The following is a 17665-nucleotide window of genomic DNA, read 5'->3' as shown; positions in this document are numbered from 1 at the left end:
TGGTCACCAGTGACCGAAAGGAAATTCTCGAACAGTCCTGTAACTTCCCCTTTGTCCACCACTCTGAACAGAATTGACTGATTTGCAACACACACACACACACAGGTGCAGCCACATGTGACTGCTTAAATACAAGAGTGAACATCCACCCAGGGCAAGACCACTGCGCCCTCACAGGCCCGTCAGAGGCCCACAGCCCCCGCCGTGGAGACAGTCTCCAAACACGCTCCGTTACATCACATCACAAGAGTGGCTGCTCTGGTGGGGAGGGGACAGACCAGGAAAAGCACGAGAGAGCTTTCTGGAATGATGAAAACCTTGGGGAGGACTCTGGGGGCAAAGGGGTGTGTACTTGCCAACGATACACTACACACTCATGATCCTATATTGCACAATATGGAAGTCACACTTCGATTACAAGCAAAGGTCAATGGGGATGCTATTGATAGCGGGGTGGCTGTGCATGTGTTGGGGTGGGGGCACCCAGGAACTCTGTACTTCCTGCTCAATGGTGCTGTGAACCTAAATCTGCTCTAAAAATTTTAGTCTGTTAAAAAGGAGGGAGGGGGGACAGCAAAGTTGGGGAAGGAGGGCAGCATGCCCCGAGAACACGAATCTCTACAGAGGCAGAGCCCCGCACCCCCGCCTCCCCAGCTCGGCTCCTCCCAGGTCTCGGGGGTGCTCCTCCTCGCCCCTAGCTCTGCTATGTGGGGTTCCTGTGCGTCATAAGTTCACAGTCCTGTAACACAACGCAGTAAGTCTGAAATGCAGGTTATAAACTCCAACACTCTGGCCACCTGATGTGAAGAGCTAACTCATTGTAAAAGACCCTGATGCTGGGAAAGATTGAAGGCGGGAGAAGAAGGGGACGACAGAGGATGAGATGGTTGGATGGCATCGCCGACTCAATGGACATGGGTTTGGGTGGACTCCGGGAGCTGGTGATGGACAAGGAGGCCTGGAGGCCTGGCGTGCTGCAGTCCATGGGGTCGCAAAGAGTTGGACACAACTGAACTGAATTGAACTGAAAGTCTTTTAACAGAAGTGCTGTGGCACTGCAGCTTGATCTATAACCTATGAACATATTTATCACACTTAAAACCTTCCAGCTGGGGCTCTTCTCCTGAGGATTCCCTTTTAAGTCTTGGGTTCAGCGGTGACACACCAGTCAAAGGCTCTACTTTTAACACAACTTTACACCATTCAGTTCAGTTGCTCAGTCATGCCCGATTCTCTGTGACCCCACGGACTGCAGCACGCCAGGCCTCCCTGTCCATCACCAACTCCTGGAGCTTGCTCAAACTCACGTCCATTGCGTTGGTGATACCATCCAACCAGCTCATCCTCTGTCATCCCCTTCTCCTCCTGCCTTCAATCCTTCCCAGCATCAGGGTCTTTTCCAATGAGTCAGTTCTTCACATCAGGTGGCCAAAGTATTGGAGTTTCACTTCAGCCTCAGTCCTTCCAATGAATATTCAGAACTGATTTCCCTTAGGATGGACTGGTTGGATTTCCTTGCAGTCCAAGGGATTCTCAAGAATCTTATCCAACACTACAGTTCAAAAGCATCAATTCTTCAGTGCTCAGCTTTCTTTATAGTCCAACTCTCACATCCATGCATGACTACTGGAAAAACCATAGCTTTGACTAGATGGACCTTTGTTTACACCATGGGTTGAGGAAAACCTCACATGCTAGCCTTCGGGATGTTAATTATTTCTGTGCAAAAATGTAACACTAAAAATGACAGAGAGTGAAGGCCTGAAACAGGTAAATAGTTCCAAATTTTATGAAAACTCTAAACTCACAAAACCAGGGAGCTCACTGAACCCAAAGCACTGAAAACCTGAAGAATATGACACTAAGGCGTGTCGTCACCACATTGTTTAAGACATGTAAGAGAAAAAAAATCCTCGAAGAAGCTGCAGGGAAACGTTGTCATGTACAGTGAAATAGAGATAATAAGGCGAGATCTCTGGATGTCTCTGATAGTCCAGTGGATAAGAATCCGCCTGCCACTGCAGGGATCACAGGTTAGATCCCTGGTCTGGGGAGACACATGTGCTGCCAGGCCTGTGCACCACAGCGACTGAGCATGCAAATCGAGACTTCTGAGCCCTCGTGCCCTCGAGCCCACGCTCTGCAACAAGAGAAACCCCTGCAGCGAGTAGCTTGTGACCGGTGAGTAGAGGGCAGCTCCCACTCCCTGCCACTACAGAAAAAACCCGTGTGCAGCAACCAAGATCCAGTGCAGCCAAGAAATCATTAACTTTCTAAAATGAGAGGCTTCCTGTCAGAAATAAAGCACACCAGAAAACAGTAAAGCAACGCCTTTAAAACTGCCTAACTCATTCTGAGGCCACGATTGTGCTGGGTCGCTCAGTCGTGTCCAACTCTTTGCGATCCCATGGACTGTAGCCTGCCAGGCTCCTCTGTCCATGGGATTCTCCAGGCAAGGGTACTGGGGTGGGGTGCCATGCCCTCCTCCAGGGGCTCTTCCCAACCCAGGGACTGAACCCAGGTCTCCCACATTGCAAGCCGCTATTACCTGATCTCAAAGCCAGACAAGGATATTACAAGAAAATAAAATTTTAAGCTTATACCCTTCATGGACAGATATACCAAAATTCTTAATAAAATATCAGCAAATCAAATCCAAGAGTACATAAAAATAGTAATATGTCATGACTGAGCAGGTTTAACCTAGGAATGCAAGGTTGGTTTAATGTTCAAAAATCAATTAATATAATTCAGCTTATTAACAGTCTAACACAAAACCAGATAACTATCTCAGGAGGTGCAACAAAAAAGCATTTTGACAAATCTCTACATCCATTTCTGACACAAGATGGCTCATCATTTCAGAGCTTGCCCTCTACCTGCCTTTCGCCCCTAAGACATGGCCCCTTATTCCCTGCTAGGTTGAACTCATGCCCCCAGCTTAAATGTATCTGTAAACCTCGGTCTGTCTATCTCCCTCCTTCCCTTATGCATCTAACCAGGGTCCCTAATAAGAAACACCTACCAACAGTTCGTTTAACCTCAGCAGCATTTGCTTCTCCTGATCCTGGGGACCATCCTCCTGCTGGCTGCCACTGAAGGATGCAATTAGCCACTGCACACAGGCCTTCAGTAGAGTCTTCTTCCAGGCTTGCAGCTCTTCTGCCGACCCTTCCAGGACGGCTGAGACGGCGTCAGCCACGACCCAGCTGCAGCAGGAGACAAAAGTCCAGGGTTCGAGGCTTTTGGTGTAATCCAACATCACAACAGGCCACAGAAGAGAAACGCCCTGAGTCCTGGTCCCTACAACTAACTCCCCAAGCTCAGAAATCAGAGGCTTCACCTGCCCCTTACTCAAATTTCAAAGGTGTACCAGAACTTTATGGCGAGGAGAAACACTATTAACACACCAGAAAAAGAATATATTGTCCAGACTCTGTCTAATCAAGCTATCTCAGCCTCAGCACTATTGACATTCGGGGCCAGATAATGCTTTCTTTCGGGGGGAAGGGCCTGTCCTATGCATTACAGGATATTTAGCTGTACTCTTGGCCTTTATCCTCTGGAAGCCAGAAGCTAGACTCTCCAGTCCCATATCGTGACAATAAAAAAATGTGAGACAATGCCAACTGTCCCCTGGAGTGGTCAAAATCTCCCGATTGAGGACCACGGCTCTAAGGGACTCAGAACCATCCACTTATGGATATGGACTCACTCCAGCCAGGATGCTGTTAAGATGGGTTCTCAAAGGAACTGCCTCCTCACTGGCAGACACAACCACAGGGCAACTTTCACGGTTTCTTAAGCACTACAGGGAAGGGGAAGCTGAGACAGGAAGGGCCATCAGACAGGGCTGAGCTTTCATACCTTGTGTGACTGGCTGGAGTCTGCAGCAAGCTGGGCAAGCGGTCCATAAGGGCACGCAGGTCCTTGGATCTGGCAAACGGGACCAGCTGGGCCAGGATCTGCTGTGGCAGCCCGGACTCTGGGGGCCCGTCAGCACTGAGAAGCCTGGTCTGCAGCGGCGTCCACAGAGCCTTCCTCAAGACAGGAATGACAGCGGAGGAAGCTGGGGTGGAGACGAACGAGAGGAGGGTCGGACGCCACGGAGCACCAGAGCCAGCTCAGTGCTTTAGGAACCTTGTGACCTGGGTGAGGTCACACTAGTGGCTCGAGGTGGGACCCCAGCGAATTTTGATGCCGTGGAAATTGACAAATGCTACACATTAGTCTCCCCTGAGAGCCGGATGTTGAAACATTCAGCAGCACGCCACTGGCCACCTGTCAACACTCAACCCTCACAGGGACCGTTCAGCCCCGTGGGCCCCAGCTCAAAGGTCATGATGAGATGGTGAGCACTCAAGTCCTGAACTCACTCGGGAATAGGAGAGGGGCAGGGAGAGCCACAGGCTGTACGAGTGGAGGGCCTCTTACTTTGTAAGAGCATTTTTTTGTCATTGGTGATATCAAGCCGTGCGGCACAGAGGCAGAGCAGTGAGCAAAACGCCATTCATACATACTGGCAGAAAGGGATTAAACTGGGGTGATCAGAAAGTGCCTCAAATCTGAGACCAGTGGGGGAAGAGAGAGAGCTGGGTGCGGCTGAATGGCTCCACTCAGCAAGCTCAACCAACTGGACGGTGGGGAAAGGGGCAAAGGACCCTCACCCAGGCGAGCCCCTCTCCCCCTAGCGAGACCCAGACGGAGCTGCTCCATCCTTGGCCCCCAGTGGCCACAGCTACTGCCCCAGCTTCCTCTGGGTAACTCGGAGTCGACTCGGGAGCTGGGGCAGACACTAGCGGGGAAACAGAACTAAATGGAACCCTGGAACATGAGGCTCCAGGGCTTAAGCGTGGACACACGTGGAGGAAGGGACAGGGCCCTACCGGCTGCCCCCAGCCGCCCCTTTACCTCCTGTGGGGCGTGTGAAGCGCCCCTGCGTCCTTCCCTGCAGGTACACGTGGACGACGGGGAGGAAGTCGTCCGGGGCCTTCCGCAGGCAGAGTCTGGAGCCGGCCCGCTGGCACCAGCGCTCGAAGCGCAGCCGGTGCGGCCCGCTGTGCTGCAGGAGCAGGGCCACCGTGGCCAGGGCTGCTGGCGTCCGCCGCGCCAGGCAGTCGTCGAGCAGGGTTAGCCCGACCGCGGGGACCAGCGCCGGCTCCCTTTGCAGAGCCCCAAGCAGCACGGCGTCCAGCTCAGCCACGGCCAGCGTGGGCAGCAGAGCCGCCAGGCCCCGCACATACTCGGAGGCCCAGAGGAGCTCCCCACTCTGCGGCTTCTCCTGGGCGTGGCTGCTCAGCAGCTGGACCAGGGTCCTCCCGAGGGCGGTCAGTGGTTTCTCCTTCCGGGGGGGCTGGGTGGGTCGCTGGGTGGCCAGGCGGGCCTCGGGCAGGCTCAGCAGGGCCAGGGTGACCTCCCGGAGCGGGGCGTCCTCCATGTAGGGGTGCAGCTCCCGCAGGGCCTCGAGCGGAGGGAGGAGGGTCTTCGGCGTCAATGTGGCCGAGCTGGCCCTCGGGCTGCGCAGCTCACGAAGGACACTCTGGGTGACGGCCTCCGAGTACCTGGCCAGCAGGCCCAGCTGACCAAGGCTCCGCAGGGCCGGAGCACTGGCCACCAGCAGTGGAAGGATCCCCAAGCTGAGGCTAGCCGCCAGGAGCTTCACGAGGACCGGGCTGAGGGCATGCGGCGGGAGGGCCTGCCGCTCCAGGGCCAGGAACCAGCCCTCCAGCGTGGGGTGTCTGAGGACAGCCACCAGCACCTCCTCCAGCGTCTGGAACAGAGCCACAGGGCAGAGGCCTCAGCTGCCGCCCCGCCAGCGGCTGCCCTCGAGCCGGACAGACAGCAGAGGGCAGCTTTCCTTAGCCACCCTCGGCCTCAAGCTCATGCTTCCCTGCCCTTCTTGGGGGGTGCCCACAGCACCCCAACCCAGACCCACTCAGAGCTGTGACCCCACTGGAATGCACCTCCTCCCGGATGAGACCAACGGGCCTGGATTGTAACTCAGTTGAAGCCCCTCTCCCCCAAGACCAGCAGGAATCTGATGAACAGAGGCTGAATGAACTAACTGTGCAGAGAAACTGCTCTCCACGGTCATTCAGGCAGGCCGGGGCTACGCAGAGATGCTACATGCAATTACGATCCACCGTCTTCTGGTCTCTCCCTAGCAACCCTACCCTCCTAAGTAAATCTGGGCGAGGGACGCGAGTACCACCTGACCACAGGGACAGGGTGGCCTCCACTGAGAAGAGATTCTGTGGTTGAGGGAGGTGAGCAGGGCTTACACGAGCCAGAACTGAAGGTGAGCCTGCGTCCACTCTCAGAAGGAGACTAGGCCCTCAGGGAGCAAACTCTGACCCCGAGACTAGTTTAAACCACTGAGCAGAGAGCAGCCGAGCACCCTTTGCTGCATCAGAGAGGGATCTGATTCAGCCGTGCTGCACACGATTCCTAGCCAAGGAGGCCACCCAGCCCCTGGGGACAGAAATCTATTTTTCTCCTTATTTACTCTTCAGGGAAGGGAAGAGGAGCCTACGAATTTGCCAACTGAGCTTTCCCAAGTGAAAACAGCAAAGCACAGATTAGGAGTGCTGTGCCTGACGAGTGGCTAACAGATGGCCGTGCACCAACCCCGCCCCCGCCCCAAAAGCCCCTTGGAGACCAAAGCAAGGGAGCCCGGCATTTGATTATGAAATGAGCAACATGCCTGCTTCCTGAACCCCATATAACATCTCAAATGGCAAAGGGTGAGAAAGACTTGGTTGGGCCTTAGGTAAGCAGCTGATTGCCAAGCCACCAACAAGAGAAGGAGGCTCACTTTTCTCGGGCAGAGTGGTCGCTGGAAGTATTCACAATGGAGGGCCGCACCCCTACCCAACCTTTACTCCATACAGGCCACAACCCTTTCCGAGGAAAAGATGCAGGCTGGGTTCTCAGGATGCTCGGGGCACATAGTGGGAGGGAAAAGTGTTCACAGAAGGGGAATGTGAGCACCCAAAGTGAACGTGCCTCCCTCGGGATGGGGTGGGGGTGCGGGTGGTGTTCAGTATCTCCTCTAGTGGCCTCTGCTTTTCCCTGCTTCCCTGCAGTGAACAGGTGCTAGCTTCCAACCAGAATGTAGGGAAACCAGCGTCTATAACCTCCCAGGAGAAAGGCCAACAGGAAGGGGGAAAACGGGAGGCTGTACCTTGTCGCTGGCCAGCTCCAGAGAGGCCATGGACTCCATGTCCACAAAGAGGTCGGACTCCGCCTGGGCGGCCTGGCACTTCTGCTGGTTCTGGGCATCCAGCTGCTGGCAGTGGATGACCAGGCGCCGGAGGAGATCCAGGAGGAACTGCAGCAGGGGCGGCCCGGCACTCCGGCCCAGCTGTGAGGCAAGATACACGACCCTCAGGCCTGGAAGGGCCGACACTCACCGCCAGGTCTCCTGGGACAGATCGGGTGACGCTGCCAGAAACCAGGATCAAAGAGGGAGACGGGCCTCAAACGGCAACACCAACAACACTGAAGTCATGTCTCAGTAAGACGTGCGTGCTAAGTCGCTTCAGTTGTGCCCGACTTTCTGTGACCCTCTGGACTGTGGCCTGCCAGGCTCCTCTGTCCATGGGATTCTCCAGGCAGGAATACTGGAGTGGGTTGCCATTTTCTCCTCCAGGGCATCTTCCCCACCCAGGGATCGAACCTGTGTCTCCTGCATTGGCAGGCGGTTCTTGACCATTAGCACCACCTGAGAAGCCGTCTTAATTAAGACATGTTCTCCTAAATCTTCATGGAACACTGAGGTTTGTTTTGACCAAGATGAAGAGGAAAGGCCCCCCCACCCCCGCAAAATCTAAGCTAAAACTCTGGTAAAGCACCTCAGGGACAGAATGCTCAACAATGAGCCATCAAATTTAAACTCATGAAGGAAGATGGAAGGCCTGGCCATGACGCTGACCTGGTCAGCCATTGGCAGGGCCCCGTCCTGACCGATCGTTGCCTGGGTGACCAAGTTCAGCCACGCTGGGCTCCCCATCTGGGATCTAGACCTCTGCTCCAGGGAGAAGGGAGCCAGACCAGCCACCCGGGCACCCGGACTATAGGCCTGCCCAGGGCCCTGTGCACTGGCCACCACCCTCCCCACGTGCAGAACAAGCAGGGCGACAGCAGGGCCCCGAGATGCTCCAGTCCACACTACCACTCAGTTCGGACCCGACTGGCAGAAGCCACACTCGCTGTGGGCGGTGATGCAGGGGACCATGGGCAGCACTCACCTGGGCGAAGTTCTCCACGGCGCTCCTGACGTACAGCAGCAGGTGTTTGGCGGCGCGCAGGGCCTGCTGCATCGGGAGGCGCAGGAGGGCGGCCCGCAGCTGCGCCTGAACCCCCTCGTCCAGGAGCGGGAGCCCGCCTGGGCCCTGGCCTTGGTCCTGACTGGCGTAGGCCGTCTGCAGCAGGGAGGAGAAGGACGGGGCCGCGGGGCCCGGCGGGGCAGGGCTGCCTGAAGTCTGCAGCGGCTGGGGGACAGCAGAGGTGAGAAGGGCAGACGGATCAGCCCAGGGGGCCAAAGGCACGGAGTGTGGCAACAGGGACGGGCGACACGCACGACAGTGGGGCGCTTCACAGAAAGTCACCCACTGATGCTGAAAACCACGGGACCCCATCAAGTCCAACGCGCTCGGTCACACGTGTTTTATCCTAGTGTGTGTTCACGTGAGGGCGCTGGGTCGGGGAGGTTATTTACATGCCCTGGAGAACTGGAGTTGCCCGGGGCAAAGACAGGACTTCACTCAAATGGGAATCACTGTGATCGATCCCTGCAGACTGGGAAGTCCTGCCCCGGGAAGGGGCCAGCTCAGTGAGCTGCAGACCTTTCGAAGGCCTCCCCGGGAAGGATGGGATGACAGGGGCTGCATGGAAGACAGATTCCTGCAACCAGCCTGCCTCAAAGGGGTTCACTTCTTCTAACTTCATTCCCAACTGCCATCTTTATTCACCCCACGTGGCCTGTACTGTTATACCTCCAAACACTCCGCTTCCTAAGGCCAACACAACTAGGCTACGTGAGCCCTGAAACTCAGCGGGGCTGGAGGTGGGGTCCCTGGGCCAGCAGCAGCATCAACCAGGAACCTGCTAGAGATGCAGACTCCTGGGCCCGCACAGACCTGCTGAACAGACTTGCCCGGGGACTGAGCATCTGGGGATCCGGACGTGCCGCTGTGGGTGGGAATGGCCTGTGCCCAGCTCCACAGGGTGGACGCCGACCCTGGGAGCACCGTGGCACCGCCTGACTGCTGACCCATGGGAGCTGCTGTGTGGCTCTGACCAGCTCTTGACCACGGTCTTGCAGGCGGGAAGGCGGTGATAGCCGTGACCGGCCTGAGCTCTGGCGCCCGGCTGCCTGGCAAAACCCTGAGTCCACCACTGACTGGTGGTGGAGCTGCTCTGCACCTCCGTTTCCCCATGTGTATGATGAGGACAGGAAGTCCTGACCTTCTCTGAGTTGGGAGGGTTACATGGTGCAAAAGATACATACTGCCCTTAGAGGGCGGAGAAGGCAATGGCACCCCACTCCAGTACTCTTGCCTGGAAAATCCCACGGACAGAGGAGCCTGGTAGGCTGCAGTCCATGGGGTCACTGAGGGTCGGACATGACTGAGCGACTTCACTTTAACTTTTCACTTTCATGCACTGGAGAAGGCAATGGCAACCCACTCCAGTGTTCTTGCCTGGAGAATCCCAGTGACGGGGGAGCCTGGTGGGCTGCCGTCTATGGGGTCGCACAGAGTTGGGCACAACTGAAGTGACTTGGCAGCCCTTTGGGGGAGGTCCTGACAAACAGCAAACACGCAATCAACCTTAGCTATTGCTACCAAGTCCATGAGGCAAGGAGTCCTGGCTGCCTGCTTTTTTAAGAGCAGCCACAACTGAATGAAAACACAAAAATGCACACGCCAAGTGACCTTCCTGCCCCACTCAGCAATCCTCAGTCCTCTGCGTTAGAGCCAGACCTGCAGCACCCCTTTTAACAACTTATTTACCACCGACATATTAATTCTCCTTTCACTGCCCGACTGTTATTGAGTGGAATTATTTCAATATTCACTTAACATAACAAACAGCCAGCCACCCCTGTTAATTTCTGCAAAAAACTCCTGGTCAATAATGTGCTAAGAATGCAGTCCTCACCAAGAGAAAACGGGTTTCCTTCTTTCCTTTTTTGCTTTTCCAGTTTTAGCAGAACGTAGCCAGCTGGCGGCCTTCAGGGGCCAGGTCTGACTGCTGGGCACGCCTGTTCTAGGGGGTGCTAGGGTGCCTGGACGAGGGCCACAAGGCCAGCGTGTACAGACCGTGCAGAAAGGGAAACGACGGGACCTCCTCCCTCCAGTCACACGGCCAGCGGGGATTTCATTCTGCCCCATGACTGCTGACCCCCACTGCGCTGCCTCTTCTAACCAAGGGAAATGAGAAAGTGAAGAAAGCTCACCCCGTGAGCTGAGAAAAGCTACACATCTGGGCTACAAGCTGCCGCGGCCCACGGGCAGGGGCCTCCGGGGCTTCCCAGGGAAAGGAAGGCCTGGTTTCCGCAGGGTCGCCGTGGCTCACCAGGGCCTCGCGGGCTGGCTCCGGGATCCAGAGGCTGTAGTATTTGTTGAACTGGGACAGCAGGCGGCGGCAAGGCAGGCTCGGAGGCTCCAACTGGTCATAAGACTGAAGCAGAAGACACAGGGCCAGCGGGTCTCTCTGGGTGTGGAGCAGGTCAGTGAGAACCCCGGTCAGGTACGCCACGATGCTCTCTCCTGCGTGGGAGGAAGGAGCTTGCTGGGACCATCAGTCACCCCAACCCCCACATGAATTCGAGACCCAGGAAAGATTCATCATGACTCGAAGGGATCACATGACCGCAGTGGAAGGCAAAGGCTACCACTGCAGACCACACCAGACTTTTACTTAAACATACAGCACACAGTCGGACTGCAGGTGTGGAGGCCCAGAAGTGGGAGACCCAGGCCCGGAAGAGGCGAGGCCAAGGCCTCTGGGATCTGCTTGATGCAAACCAAGCCACTTCCTCTCTTCCTCAGCACACGGCCTCCCTGCAGTCAGGCGGGGACCCCACAACTGGTTTAGCCACTTCCGGGCCTGGCCAGAGCCGCCTGCGGGACTGTCCACTCACTCTTCCCCTCCACAGGCACTCTGGGTGCTGTATGTTGAGACGACACAGATAATAAGATGGGAGCAGCCGTGATCTCCTGCACGACAACCACCCAGGAGAGCACCTGACCTGTCCCGGACAATGTCAAGAAAGAGACCCTTAGTCCCTAAACCGCTGATGCATTGGAACGTAGCTGTTACTGCAGCAAATCCCGAATGATCCTGACTAAATGACACCACTGTGATCAGTGAGTGCTTCCTTTGGTCTATGTTTCCTGGATACCCAGGAGAGATGAAGGATTTGTCCCTTAGCATCAAGATGTCCCTTAGCTGATCAGTCGTGTCCGACTCTTTGGGATCCCTTGGACTGTAGCCCTACAGGATCCTCTGTCCATGGGATTCTCCAGGCAAGAATACTGGAGTGGGTTTCCATACCCTTCTCCAGGGGATTTTCCCGACTAAGGGATCGAACCCAGGTCTCCAACACTGGCAGGCGGGTTCTTTACCATCTGGGCCACGAGGGAAGCGCTCAGCATCAAGATAATCATGAGTAAAGACCAAAGAGGAAACACTGGTGTGACCACAGGTGTCTGCGGCCAGGCAAACACACAATTTCAGGCTCCTCTGTCAGATGCCCCGTTCTCCCGACAGCCGAGTCAGCCTCCAGACACCTACTCCTGCACACTGGGCCCTGCCAGCTGTGCAGCTGTCACTTTGGTGGGTCTCCACCCTTGCTGCCTTGGCTTTGCAGCAATTATTTCCAGAGCCCCTGGAAGCCCACCTCCCACCCTCCAGAGACCCAGCTGGCCTGAGGCACCCAGAACACCCTGACCACGCAGGGGTACCTGCTTTGCTTTCTGTTCCAAGGAGCAACTTATTCCTGGCCTCCAGGGCGGCGGGGACCACGGCGCTGAACGGGAACGTGAGGAGGATCATGTCTTCATTCAGGACGAAGCCAACCTCCTCATCCAAGCCTTCGCTGCCCTCCACCAGCACATCCACCATGTCGAGGACATCTGGAGATGGAACGGCGGCGGGGAGTCAGGCCCAGGTAGAGAGGCACTGACGGTTTCTGCGGCAGGAAGCCCCCAGGGAGGGCTCGGAAGAGAACACTTGCACAGAGGGGAACAAAGAGAGCTGAACTTCTCTTGGGGAAAATGCTTAATGTAATGTTTGATTCTAAACAGATACAGTATTATCTGTAAAAATCTTCATTATCTCTGCCGGACAAAATGCAGGATTATCCGCTCAGGTGATAATGGGTTGATGTTTCCTCGGGTGACACTGAGAAAAGCCCACAAACTTCGACCCGGATAGTCAGGGAAACAAGCCAACATCTGAGAATCGACATGAGTGTACAGAGGTTAACGCACAGACTAGGGCCACAGGGTCTGGAGTTGAACCCTGACCTTGCTGCGTGCTCGCTGGGTGAGGCCGAGCAGACCGCTTAGCCTCTCTGTGCCTGAACTGCCTCACCCAGACCTGCAGTGAGGACAGCCTGCCTGCTCTGAGGTTGTTTGTGAGGTTATACAAGGTAGGGTCTGTGAGGAGCTCAGAGCAGCACCTGGCACAGTGTAAACACTGTGCAGATGAAAATAACACAGCGAGTAAGCCCCTGAACGTATTTCCTGCTACAGAAACAAACAAGGGGATTCCCAATTCCAGAGGGGGCCAATCTCTGATGCAAAGAAAGTGGGGGGACATCTGGCCTCTGCACGAGGCTTCAGAGAGCCATTCTGCTGCCTGTCTCTAACATGCCACGCTGGCTGGCTCTTCAGAAGCCAAGGAGCGCTGGGGAATGGCACCTACCGTCGATGTGGGAGATGGGAATGCTGGAGTCATCGGCGTCCTGCCGCGTCCCGGGAGCCTGCAGGGCGCTGGCTTCCTGGACGAAGTCAGACGCCTTGTCCGTGTACGAATACGGATTCGCCACCAACGTCAGGAGGACCTGAGCATTGAAGAGTCAAGTGGGAAGTGTTTAGACAGTCACAGGTGGGATGAAAAGTGTGTCTAGAAGTCACAGGTGAAATAAAGGGAAGAGCAAGAATCTTAACAGGCCTTAGTAAGAGCAATACTTTAGCTGCCAAGTTTTTTAAAAAACAGTTCCCATTGTAGAACTTTAAAAAATTATCTCCTTTTCACACTAGACTACTGCCTTTAATACTAATTTTGGTATACCACTGTGGGCTTCCTTGGTGGCTCAGATGGTAAAGAGTCTGCCTGCAGTGCAGGAGACCGGGTTCAAGCCCTCGGTTGGGAAGATACCCTGGAAAAGGAAATGGCAACCGACTGCAATATCCTTCCCTGGAAAATCCCATGGATGGAGGAGCCTGGCAGGCTACAGTTCATGGGGTCACAAACAGTCGGACACGACTGAGTGACTTCGCCTTCACTTTAGTGTACCACTAACCCCTCCTGTGAAAAGGAATGCCCCCCCCCCCAAAAAGAAAACGAATGCCCCCAGGGAAGTTAAATAGCGCTCGATGATACGTTCCCATTTTACAGATGCTAAAACTAAGTAGTTTCTCATGTCTCAGCAAGAATTAGGAAGTGAGCCGGGAGGAAAGGCCTCCTAACTGCCTAGGAAACGCCTTAAATACACTAAGGACCACTGAGTACATCGTCCTGAACGCTCCTCTACACGGGAAATAGGCACTCACGCGTTCCAGAAACTGAATCACGGCCTCCTTGTTCTCCTCCGCCGTGTCATCCAAGTGCTCCAGCCACAGCTCCAGCTCTGGCCAGGTATGCTCAAACACGCCCGTGTCCCGCAGGATCTGTTGGGAGGCAGACCGCGGGGGTAAGTCAGGGCAGAACCCCGCTTTCTGAGGTCTCGGCCTCCTTTTGCCCCCGGAGGAGCTCACACGCGGCCGAAGTTCCATTCAGCTCTCCTCTGTAAGCTCCAGCTCAGAAGAGCACTCCCCTCTGCCAGACGAGAGGTGGCTCCGGGCTCCATCAAGGGGAACGCAGCCCCGCGTCTTGCTGCTTATTCCTTCCCTTCGACTCCTAAAACACCCAACTCCCATCGGCAAGTCTGACTTTCAACCTGGACTTGATCCTCGGCCTGTGTGAGATTCCTCGAGACAAGGAGCCAGCCAGCCGTGCCATCTCAGCGTGGCCCCTCAAGAGCCAGGCCTGCGCCGGAAGCACCGCCGTTTCTGAGGGGAGAATGTGTTTCAAGGCAGGACTTGGTGAAGTGACAGCCCCACGTGGTCGGATGACAGGACTCTGGGTCTCGGCACTGAGGGAGAGCCTGGTAGACCCCTCCACCCACATGCAGGGGGCGGTCGTGAGATCACACACCCGCACAGGTGTGCAGAGGCCAGAGGCCCAGGCCCAGACGCTCACTCCCTCCGGGCAGCTCACGTGAGGTTCGAGTGCCAGTGAAGACAACCGGCACGTCTAGGAGAGGTGAAGTCTTGGTGCCCTGAACCCTTCCCTAGTGCTTCTGGTGGTTAGTGAGCCTGCCTGCAACGCGGGAGACCCGGGCTCCAGCCCTGGGCTGTGACTGGCTGCCCACGCCAGTATTCCTGCCTGGAGAATCCCCTGGACAGAGGAGCCTGGCGGGCCCAAGTCCACAGGGTCGCAGAGACTCGGACACGACTGAGCGACTCAACTCCCAGACACAATGAATGTGATTTTTGTAGTGACTCCCCGCTGCCACCCAACCCCGTGACAAAGCAGGACCAAAGAACTGGATTTCCTAGCACTGCAGTTAAGACCTAAAGTGGCTCTGGAAAATTAGGTCAAGTGTAAGAAAGAAGAGGCACCAACAAGCTCGGCTCCTTCCTCTAACTTTGGTGACACCTGGGCTGTGGTGACGGCCTAGGTCAAAAGGCTGGAGCCCTGGAGAGGGCTGAGTCTGGAGATGAAGGCCGAGGCATTGCCTACTAAACTGGTCCCCAGCGGGCAGGCAATCCAATGTTTACTGAGCCCGGATCACATGTCATTCCTTCTGCAGTTCTAGCTTTGTTATCCCCACTTGCCGCGAGAAAACTAAGTTCAGAGAGGTTAAGCAGGGAAGTCCAACCCCCCCTGAAGGGGCGGAACCAGGGATCAAAGTGCTGACTTTCCCCCTTCACCAGGCCGCCTCTCAGGAACACAACCAGGTGAAGGCAGAATAAATTACAGCTGCCATAAAACCCGCTCTCCTTAAATTATGTCGGTCCTAATACGTTCTTAATTCAGCAAAGAAAGACTATGCAAAATGCTTCCAACACTAGGAACTGGTATAGAAAAGGCTCACCTTCACAATCAGAAGTTTGGTTGATGACTTGAGCTGTGAATGGCCACTGGTCACAAACATTTTCATCAGTAAGTAAAACACCGATCGCTTGCCTCCAATGATTTCTGCATCTGGGCCTTCCTGGAGTTTGAATGACAAAGTTATAACAGAGATCACTGCTGCTGAGTGAATAGATACTACATGCCCAGGCTTTTCTCCAGCCTCTCACCTCATCTCAACCACCCCTTGGCAAGCCTGCTGTGACGTCAGACACGAGGAACCTCTGGAGTCAGCAGGCTCAGCCCCCCAGCCCCCAGCAGCAGTGGCAGCAACAATAGTCACAGCAGGAAGCAGGGGGACCTTCGGGTGCTTCACAGATGCTAACTCGCTTTATCCTCCCGACAAGCCTGAGCTGGGGACGACTGTCACCCCCTTTTCACACGTGCAGACACTGAGACACAAGGAGGTTAACAGGCTGTTTTAATGACTGAGGTGGGACGCAAGCCTGGGAGCCCTGGCGCAGATGCAGCTCCGGCCAGAGGCTGGTGGGGAACCACACCACCCGGGGCTCCCCGACTCCACCCAATACCACACGCACTGCATCTCAGCAAGACGCCGGTGCAATGTAACTGGTCCCTTTATACATGATTCAGACTCTCAGAGGCTTCTGGGCTTTGAGCACATGGAGCTCCAGACCCCGCCCAGACTCTGCGTCTTCCCGGGGAGTCCCTGCAGCTCCGATCTGAGCCCCTGAGGAACTGGCACTTACAGAGCCCAGCAGACCCTTATTAAAACAAAAACTGAAGCACAGGCTACAAACTACTATGTTAATACCAGCTCTTTCAAGATAAGAGGCCTCTCTGCTCACTTTCCAACTAAATCAGCGAGATCTCAATGGTCCGGGTCATCTGGGATGATAAACCAAACAGCCCAGACGCGTCATCTCTCTGCAGTCCTGGCAGTAACTTCACCGGGTTGAGAGCAGGTTCTGGGCCACACTCCCCAGGTTGCGTCCTGGACCCCCCAAGACCCCAGAAGTCTCCTAACCACTCTGCGCTCCAGCTGCCTTTATCTGGGAGTGGCGGTAAGTGAGCCGACACGTAGAACACTCGTGCCAAGCCTGGTGCTGAGTCCTGGACGAGAACTATTCTCAGCTGTGACACAGGTAAGCCGCAGAGAGAGGACTCAGGGGAGACACAGAACCCCCAGTGCCACGGCATTCTTGCACCTCTCTGGAGTTTCACCTCTCATAGTGCCAACGTACACGTCCACACTAACGGTTCCTTACAAGAGCTCATGGGAGACCTGAGTCATTAAAACAAGTCATCTGAGCTACTGAGATACACCCTTATTGACAGTGCTTAATTTGACCTGGTCATTTTCCCTCCCTGAACGGGGCGACATGGTGTCCTATATTTAAGCACACGGATGAACATCTCTTGCATCCTGAGTCCCCTTTATCGGTCAACATTATGTTCTCCAGAAGGGGCTATGAGACACTATCACAGACACAGAGAACAGCCTTTTCTCCACCAGCCTCAACCCTCTCCTGCCTTGGTGTCTATCTCCAGCTCCGTCTTGAGTCGTTCCAGGATGAGGATGAAAGAGAAGAAATATATATTATTCCTTTCCAAAAAGGTTTTAAAAGGACCAGAAAAATGTAAAAGCCCTGTTAGAAAAACACAAAAACTCGCAGTATGCAGCAACCATGCCTTTTCAACAAGGACAGCTAAGCACGTTTGTTTGCAGAGTAAGGAGATTCCTGGCTCACAAATCCAGACCTGGCCTCTGCGCCAAGGTTTTGCTCTCAGAGGAGAACCGCGGATGTCCTCCTCTGGAGCTGGAAATTCCTAGACGGCCGCCCAGCCTGCAGGGGAACTAAGGCTGCAGGGCGGGCTCTCGGCCTCTTACCTGGGCCTTTAACCATAGAAACTTGCTGGCGGGCAGCTCCAGGGCTACCTTAAGAATGTGGTGCTGCAGAAGCGGGGGCACCTCCTCCCGCAGGCCCTCCTCTGAGATGACCCCTGCGGGCAGACAAGAGGAAAACAGACGAGAAGTCAGGGGGAGGGGGACACCTAGCTGCTGATGCCGCAGCCACGAGGATCCGACGAGGAACTGTCGGTGGAAACAGGCGGAAGGCCGTGCGGCTCAGCCCACCCTGCGCCCACTCTCCTGTCTACACGCCTCAGATCCCCCTGACCTGTGGTCACCCCAAACCTTTCACTCAAGAGCTGGGATGCCGCTGGGCCCAGGAAGCCCTTCCCTGCGCTCGGCCACACTGACCACCCGACAACCGGAAGCCCCCGGCACATG

At 55.4% G+C, this 17665-nt stretch overlaps 1 protein-coding gene across 1 annotated transcript in view; it reads right to left on the bottom strand.

The window, feature by feature from the left end:
• URB1 (URB1 ribosome biogenesis homolog) overlaps positions 1 to 17665 on the bottom strand; it is a 79017-nt gene that overhangs the window by 28686 nt on the left and 32666 nt on the right. The window contains exons 14-24 of the mRNA XM_068975463.1: positions 17264 to 17376; positions 15374 to 15493; positions 13788 to 13904; positions 12937 to 13075; positions 11973 to 12143; positions 10582 to 10775; positions 8250 to 8492; positions 7184 to 7363; positions 4912 to 5770; positions 3868 to 4069; positions 3026 to 3209 (exon numbers count right to left, since the gene is read on the bottom strand). Coding sequence (XP_068831564.1) covers positions 3026 to 3209; positions 3868 to 4069; positions 4912 to 5770; positions 7184 to 7363; positions 8250 to 8492; positions 10582 to 10775; positions 11973 to 12143; positions 12937 to 13075; positions 13788 to 13904; positions 15374 to 15493; positions 17264 to 17376 — 2522 coding nt within the window. The remainder of the gene's footprint in view (positions 1 to 3025; positions 3210 to 3867; positions 4070 to 4911; positions 5771 to 7183; positions 7364 to 8249; positions 8493 to 10581; positions 10776 to 11972; positions 12144 to 12936; positions 13076 to 13787; positions 13905 to 15373; positions 15494 to 17263; positions 17377 to 17665) is intronic.

This window comes from Capricornis sumatraensis, chromosome 1, assembly GCF_032405125.1.
Source record: "Capricornis sumatraensis isolate serow.1 chromosome 1, serow.2, whole genome shotgun sequence".
NCBI classification, from domain to species: Eukaryota; Metazoa; Chordata; class Mammalia; order Artiodactyla; family Bovidae; genus Capricornis; species Capricornis sumatraensis.
The sequence above is the reverse complement of the archived record's forward strand: the minus strand, read 5'-3'. Positions and strand labels throughout refer to the sequence as shown.